The 8,876-nt window shown below is 38.4% G+C and overlaps 1 protein-coding gene across 2 annotated transcripts in view; it reads right to left on the reverse strand.

The window, feature by feature from the left end:
• ccdc14 (coiled-coil domain containing 14) overlaps positions 1–8,876 on the reverse strand; it is a 17,669-nt gene extending 8,793 nt beyond the window's left edge. For both annotated transcript variants that reach the window (XM_061977296.1, XM_061977287.1), the window contains exons 1-7: positions 8,718–8,876; positions 7,573–7,631; positions 7,413–7,479; positions 7,137–7,209; positions 1,050–1,154; positions 924–982; positions 712–835 (exon numbers count right to left, since the gene is read on the reverse strand). In XM_061977296.1, the coding sequence (XP_061833280.1) occupies positions 712–835; positions 924–982; positions 1,050–1,154; positions 7,137–7,209; positions 7,413–7,479; positions 7,573–7,631; positions 8,718–8,741 (511 nt within the window). In that variant the 5' untranslated portion in view covers positions 8,742–8,876. The remainder of the gene's footprint in view (positions 1–711; positions 836–923; positions 983–1,049; positions 1,155–7,136; positions 7,210–7,412; positions 7,480–7,572; positions 7,632–8,717) is intronic.

The raw sequence follows: 8,876 nt of genomic DNA on the forward strand, positions 1-8,876 counted from the left end.
TTTTTTCACAATCTTGACCAGGGCGCGGTGATCCCTATCGCTTGTACACTTTTTCTGACCACAGTTTTTCCTTCCCTTTGCCTCTCCATTAATGTGTTTGGACACAGAGCTCTGAGAACAGCCAGCCTCTTCAGCAATAACCTTTTGTGTCTTTCCCTCCTTGTGCAATGTGTCGATGGTTGCCTTTTGGACAGCTGTCAAATCTGAAGTCTTCCCCATGTTTGTGTAGGCTTCAGAACTGGACTGAGAGACCATTTAAAGCCCTTTGCAGGTGTTTTGAGTTAATCAGCTGATTAGTTTGTGGCACCAGGTGTCTTCAAAATTTAACCCTTACACAATATTCTAATTTTGTGACACACGGAATTTTGGATTTTCATTTGTTGCCACTTCAAATCATCAAAATTAAATGAAATAAACATTTGAATGCATCAGTCTGTGTGCAATGAATAAATATAATGTACAAGTTACACCTTTTGAATGCAATTACTGAAATAAATCAAGTTTTTCCAAAATATTCTAATTTACTGGCTTTTACCTGTATATATACACATATAAATAAACACACACACACACACACACACACACACACACACACACACACACACACACACACACACACACACACACACACACACACACACACACACAATCACACACACAATCACACAATCCTCCCGGCTATTCATGAGAGCTGCCATTGGGATGTCTCACTTTGGGTGTCTCTGTCTTTCACAGGCACAGCGTCAACTTCCTCGCCATTGAGGGAGGCCTGGTGGTGACTGCAAAGCTGCTGACGGTCGTTCTGAGCATGCATAGGTCGCCCTGAGGAGGAGAACTGGCAGAAGACAGATTCAGGAAGTGGATGTAGAAACCCTCAATGATGGAATCAAGTGAGGCTGTATGAGGGCCTGTGCTTGCCCTACTTCTGTGTGTGACACTGCAGGCAGACATTGTGCTTCCGGGGCCATACTGGAATACTGTTCTGAAAGTGGAAAAAGCAAATGTCACACCAAAAAATGTGTCTGATTTGCTCACTACAAAACCCCTACCTGTCTTTGTAAGGGGTTTTCTGCAGCTCTTTTTCCTCACTAGATTGGACAGTTTTGGTTTGGCGGCACTGCCCTTCACTGCTTTGAGAGGTCCTGTTAAGGGTTCTAAGCACAGAAACACAAAAAAACGGACATGCTTCTATCATGGTTGAATTAGAAATGACCACATTGTATGCCACCAGGTATCCTTTAATTGTTGCAGTCCAAATGGCACTGTCTCGAAAACCTATGTACAGTGGAACCCTACAGAACATACAGTATGTGAAGAGAAGTGACTTATATTTATATAGCGCTTTTTGTCTAGTGACTCAAAGCACTTTACATTTATAAACCCAGTACCTATATTTAAGCTACATTTACACCAGTGTGGGTGGCAAGGTGGGTGTGTCTTGCCCAAAGACATAACAGCAGTGACTAGAATAGCGGAAGCTGGATTAAAGTTTCTGGCTGGCTGCTCTACCATCTGAGCCAAGCCCCAATATATGGCAGGTGCTTGTCGCTGCAGTCTTTCTGCAGAGAGGGAAAACGCAACTAAAAATGTTGAATTTTACAACAAAACAGCTTTTCCTGGAGAAGGAAGTGTTGTTATTATTACTGTTTGTAACATGTCTTTATGAACTCTACCCAGAAATAATTCTCCTTAAGCCCCATGGGGACGTCATCACTGGTTGATGTTGTAGATATTTTCTACAGTTACACTACAGATAGGAGCATGGACTTCTTGAAACATTTTCTCACCTTTCTTTGTACATGTTATACTCTTGATGAATAACTTTTTAATAATATTCATTAGAGCGCAAACATTACAAGTTTAAGAAAACCAGTATATCATTTTTAAAATACTTCAAAGGAATAGTATTGAACTGTCGAATTTGGAATTTTGCACAAGCCTGGTCAAGATTATACCCATTGGAAACTAAAAATGATACGCCATTTATTTTTAAGTAAAACACACATTACAGTTGAAGGACAAAGATAGCATGTTTAGCTGATAGAGATTTTATGTACTTTTACAAGATGCAAAACTTCTATCGGCAGGATTTCTTCAGTGGTGGAGTTTAGTTTGGACGGGACAAACACTGTTCTTATTATCCAAAGTGATATCCACTACATTTGAAAGTCTTACAAATAGAAACTTTTTACACTTTCACTATCAAAAAATTTAGTTGAGTTGTTTAGTTTATTTGGAATATGAACACACTTACAATATGATACATCAACACAATTTTTTTTAATCATTTCTTTTTACATGTCCGAAAAGGAATAGGGAGAAGCAAAGCGTATTTAATCCTATCGCCCTTTCCCACTTCAAAGCACCTACTAATACATACAGTATGTTCACTTAGGGTCTTCCTTTTGTAACACAATTTACATCGGTGAATTAATAGTACAGCAGTTCTTGTAACAGATAATGGTTAACATACTGAGATGAAAAATATCTCGTTTTCAAAAAGGTTCAAGGTGTTTCTCAAAATTCTTCTTCCTTGTACTTTGTAAGCGCTTTTAATTAAAAACAGCCTTTTTAACATCTATGCTCAATCCATTCCATAATTTAATTCCACCTACTGATATACTAAAGGGCTTAAGTCAGCGTTTCTCAAAGTGTGGGGCGCGCCCCACTGGTGGGGAATAGAGACATGACAGGTGGGGCGTGAGGAACGGGAGGACATTTCACTTTAATTTTTTTTTTTTAAATTATATTCTTAGATTTTTTTTTTTGCTATGCTTTCATTTTCTATACACACTGTAAATCACTTTGTGATTCTGTCTGTGGAATCCGCTATATAAATAAATGTAAATTACTTATTTTTCCTGTAGGCTTTAAATTTTTCGGTAGGAGCGAAAGTTTGACAGACATAGCAACAGTAACTAATGGGGGCGGGGCTAAGCGGATCAAACTTTCGCGCGGATGGGTAGCAGGCTAATGTGTGGACCACAATTACACAAAATGGATACATTTGTGACTGGCACCTCAAAGGTCGTCGAACCAGAGCCAGAGCCAGCGCCTGCAGAAAAACAAAAATCTGACGGGCCTAATCAACCATAAAGCCAACCGAAAAGAAAATATGATGAAGGGTATCTTGCTCTTGGATTCACGGCAGTGGTGGTGGAGGCAGAGGAGAGACCCCTGTGTGTTCTGTGTCTAAAAGCGCTAGCAGCAGACAGCATGAGACCCAACAAATTAAAGAGACACCTCGAGACCACACACCCCAATCACGTCAATAAGCCACTTGATTTCTTTCAAAGAAAACTACCGTCAACAGGAGAAGCGCATGGTAAAAGCTACATCAGTAAACAGTAACGCTCAAATGGCTTCATATAGAGTTGCATACAGAATTGCACAATGCAAAAAAACACATGTTATGTCCTCGGTTTCACCTATGTGCTTATTTAGGTGTCTTAATTTAATAATAATCAGGCAACACGTTTCAACTCAATGCCTCGGATCGCTCCCGTTTATTAACAACTTCGAGAGTCCAAACTCTCCCTCCCTCCCGTGACGTCACACACTGAACACATGCTACGGTGGCTCGGACATGACAAAACAGTACATGACACCTCACACAATTGCTGAGCAGCTCATTCTCCCCGCTGCAATAGACCTGGTGTCAGTCATGCTTAGTTATTTTATTTATTATTGAACTTGATGCAAGTTATACCACAGCTTCACAGTTATCTTATTTATTATTGAACTTGATGTTATGTTATGTTATTGAGTTTGAATGTATACAACTTGATGTTACTTGATGTTCAATAAATTTGAAAATGTTAAGCTTGGCATTAGCGTTCTGTTGGGGCGATGGGGGCAGGTGGGGCTTGAAAACTCCCCCTTGTCCAAAGTGGGGGATGACAAAAAAAAGTTTGAGAACCACTGGCTTAAGTGTTGCACGTGCGTACAGATGTTAAGTTAGTTTTTCCTCAAAGGTTATATTCTTCTTCTTTTTTGGATAAGAGTTGTTGTACATTCTTGGTCAGGAGGTTTTAGTTTGCCTTGTACATAATTTTAGCTGTTTGCAGCTGCATCAAGTTATTTAATTTCAATATTTTTTATTCAATAAATAAAGGGTTTGTATGTTCTCTATATCCAATGTTATGTATTATTCTAACTGATCTTTTTTGTAAAACGGTTAGTGAAGGAAGTGCACTTTAGTAGTTATGTCCCCATATTTATGTACAATAACTCAGATATGGTAACATAGTTAGCAGTAAAGAATATGGAGTCATTTTTGGTCCAGAGCATATTTTGCTTGATTCATTATTGAAATATTTTTTGCCTCCTTATGTTGTATATTTTTATATGAGATTTGCAGTTCATTTTCTCATCTATTATTACACCCAAAAATGTGGTTTATTTTACTCTTTCAATGTCTACTGAGATTCAAGGATAGTATGTTTTTGTCAAACCATCTTTTTAATTTATTAATTTCTTCTGTTATTATTTGTATTAGCTTCTGTGTGTTCTTTCTCAAACAAAATGCAGTTGTGTCATCTGCAAATAAAACTAAAGTGAAATCTTTTGTAACTTGGCAAATGTCTCTTATATAGAGAATGATCAATTTTGGTGGCAGTATTGATCACTGAGGTACACCACAAGATATATCTAGCGCTGACATATTTTCATCTAGCTTCATGTTGGTTAAATAACTTCTTATCCAGTCTAAGACCAACCATCTGATGCCATACAGTTTTAATGTATTAATTAAGATATTAAACTAAATTAAATTGAACCAAAACAACAACCTGTGCTCTTAAACGGAAGACTATGAATCCATACTCTCCCCTTTGATTCCTCTGGTGGAATACAATGAATTATTAATTCCTTAAAATCTGCAGTACAAGTTTTTAATCATACTGTATAAACATATAATTTGAGCAAATTGAAATACAGTGGTACTCCAGTTTTCATATGCTCCACTTTTTTTTTTAAAGATTACATTTTTACTCGAAATGTTCCCATTTTTATATACCCGTTATCGTACAGCCAAACATTGCGCAAATTAAACTAGTCTGTTTTCCTGTGTTTGGGCACTCCTGTGGAATGCTCAAACACAGAATCCAGGTTGTTGGTGACCAGTGCTGCCAGTTACTTTGAAAAAGTAATGTGATTACTCATTACTCCATTAAAGTAACCTAAATGTAAAGTACTTGACTGATTACTTTATTTTTAAAAGTAACTAATTTAGGTTACAAGTCAATTTAATAGTTACATTGTGTCGGCAGCACATAATGTACTATGGACCCTATTACTATCTTTAGCTGACAAAAAGTCAAAAATAATGTTACACTTCCAGCTACAAAATGCCCATGTCTCTTTTCTCTCCTTTGACTTTTTAACTGGAGGGACCGAACTGTCAGCAATTTTTTTCAACTCAACTAATTGTTTTTGCACTCCACGCCACATTCCAATTCCAGTTGAAATCACTGGTCTATCAAAGTAGACAAATACGATCTGATCAGGGGTGTAATTTGGGGTCCAAGGCAAACTAGGCATGGAGGCTTGTCAAAACAACATAATTTAGCATGATGTAACAAACTACCATGCAAGCTCCACATTATCGCACAATGAGTATTACCAGTATTACCCAACTTTTACTGTTGACAAGAACATTAATATTTAATATAATTCACCATTTTCGAGGGCTTTAAAGTACCAGTAGATTGGAAAAGAATGTTGCCTCTATATTGAAACTACTATGTGAAGTTGAGTGAATTACATGTATATAGCGCTTATCTCTAGTGACTCAAAGCGCTTTACATAGTGAAACCCATTAGCTAAGTTACATTTAAACTAGTGTGGGTGGCACTGGGAGCAGGTGGGTCAAGTATCTTGCACAAGAACACAGTGATGAGGATGACGAAGGTGGGGATCGAACCTGGAACCCTCAAGTTGCTGGCACGGCCGCCTTACCAACCAAGCCACGCCGCCCCACATACATATATATCTTATGTATGACATCGAAAGACTTTCAAAGTTTGCGAGTATATGGATATGATTAAAATAGTATCAATCTCACGGAGATTCCTGAGCCACTTTGAGAGAGAATTAGCTAGCCAGACACGTCATCGCGTGACGAACAGGTAGGAACCACAAATCCCTTCATCACCAACAACAACAACAACAATGCAAATCATGCAGCCTTTGTGAGAGCCTAGAAGTATTACTTTGGGGAAAATGATGATGCATAAACTCATATTATGCATCCTGAATATAAGGAGGATGAGCTACAAGTTTTAGAAGTGCTGCTAAACAAATCCAGCTTTAGTGAAACACTAAGCATCATGTAGCAGTATTGCTAAGTACTAAACAAGAAATACAAACTACCAACATAAAACGATAACTTACTGTACAATGTCTGCTCTCGCTTCGATGATGACTGATAGGATGTCCATATCATATCTTCCCATTTATATGAAGAATTAATCACGATGCACACGAAATGTTAACAAGGAAAATTCTCCCTGCAGACACTGTCTTTGGTTGTGCGTGTTTATCTCCATCTCTGGGTATGAATTGCATGTCACAGATGAACAACTTCAAGATTTATGGCGAAATCCTAATATCCAGATGAGGCATGATTTATAATCTAGAATAACTTTGACGAGCCAAGACGAGATGAGGCGGGAGCAGCAGGACATTGCTGCCAGCTCACAGTAATGCAGCAGGGGCTACTGAGCTCTGTGTTATCAATCTGCCGCTAAAAATAGTCTGTCTGCATTAGAACGTATAAGAACAACATTACTAATATTTGGTTGATATTCAGGTCACGATATGTATACGTATATATATGTATTGTTGGCGCATTTTGGATGGTTGTTTTGAGGGTTTTGTATTCGAAATAGAGAGCCCCCATAGACTACATTGTTCGCAGACTACTTATTTACAACAAAGAATACATTTAAAAAAAAAAAAAAAGGAAAACATAAGTGTTCATGGGTTATATAGGGACTGTGAATGATAGTCAGCACATCTCTCACATGGGAAACATTGTTTCGGTTTTTGCCTGACTTATCAGAATTGAATTCTAAACAAAAGCTGAGGTACCACTGTATCCAACCCTGATTTTGATTACAGGAAACCCATCAGACCTGCCTTGTGCACCTGAAGTATGCCAGTAAGCAAAGCAGCACAGCGATCTAGTCCAGAATGCAGACTGTCAACCTGAAACAAGAGACATGGATGGACAATCATTGGTACTTAAAAAATTCATACACACTAGTGTGGATTTTTTCACAGGAAATCACAACTAATATACTTTGCTCTAACAATGTTTGATGAATGTTTGACTAGATGAATGGCCCAGGTGAGCAAAACCATAAGCTCTAAGATAGCATTCATGCTTGTGTGCTTTCATCTTTCACTACCTGCTCTTGAGGGTCCGATGAATACAGAGAGTATGCAGGTTCAGCTTGCCTTTGAGTTGTGGTAACTCTTACCCCATGAGATTGAAAAAAAGTTATTTGTGAGTACAATACATATTTAAGACGTGTATAAAACATGCAATAACTGAAACAAATAGCTCACCGTTTCCGGGCTTGTTGCACCTTTGCTCCTCCTCCTGCCAGCCTTCCTAGCGTTAGCACCTGTCAATTACAAGCCTGCTTTAATCCATCTATTCATTTTCTAAGACACCTATCAATTTCAGAAAAACAGGGAAGGTAAACTTAACAGAGCAGACTTGCTGAGACTTGCTTTTCAATCACTGGGCAGATCAAAAGAGGCATTGACCAGGAATAAGATTTTATTTAAAAACAGCTAATTTACATATCGTGCACACTCACATTTATGGTAATTTTGGTTATTCAGTAACCTTCTATCCATCAATTTTCTTCGGTTGTACAGGTCCAGGCCACGGAGCACTTCCACATTTCAATATTTAACTGACGCCGCCATTACATGTAGTTTTCACAGTATTTGGGATCTGCATAAGTCCCAGAAATGCAAAATCCAACCATGAAGGCATGGCGAAGATATTTAAAAAAAAACAATGTTGCCTTCTTCCATACTTCCTCTAAAAGAGCTGTTTGGAATTTGTGCCATTTTTGATGTTTCTCTCAATTATGATATCAGCGGGCATCTCCATACATGGTAAAGTTTTACATGTTCGCCATTGTAGTCAACAATTTCCTTTTATTTCTCTATCCTCTTATTGTGGGGCAGACTGGCTCATACGTGCATATGCATCCGCTGCTGTTATCATTTATAATACAAAGCAGCATATAGTTCAAACTTACATCTGTCAGTGGACTCCATATGAAAGCACTAAAAACTACAACATGGTTGACAGGAAGGAGACGCAGTCAAAGTAGAGGCACGAAAATAAGACCGCCCACGTAGCGGGGCATTCTGAAGAGACGGTCAAAAAGTGCCTTGAAGATATTCTGTAAAGAAATCTATGCAAAATGTGCCTGAATTTAAGCTACATAAATGTGTGTGTAGTTTCGATGGAGTTGTTTTGTGCAAGGCCATCTGTTGGAGTAGGCGCCAAATTGCAGAATGTAGAAAAAAATATAAAAATTTAATAATAATAAAATTGTATGTGTACACTTAAGCCACCAGCAACCCAACATCCAGACACCTGGGACGAGCCTTAACTTAAGTGCTAGCCTAGTTTAATGAACTGATGAAGCATTTTAGCACGGTCATTTAAAACGTGTTTTTGTTCTTACCTTACGTTTCACACTTCGCTCCATTGCCGACTCAAACAACAAACATGGGCAACTTCCACTGCCCCTTTATGTTGTTGCAAATAAATGTCACAGCGATGTAAGTTATGGAGCCAGGACTCTGTTACACACGCAGTGTGCAAGTTCCGGTGGAAATGGTGT

Source organism: Nerophis lumbriciformis, linkage group LG01, assembly GCF_033978685.3.
Source record: "Nerophis lumbriciformis linkage group LG01, RoL_Nlum_v2.1, whole genome shotgun sequence".
Classification (NCBI taxonomy): Eukaryota; Metazoa; Chordata; class Actinopteri; order Syngnathiformes; family Syngnathidae; genus Nerophis; species Nerophis lumbriciformis.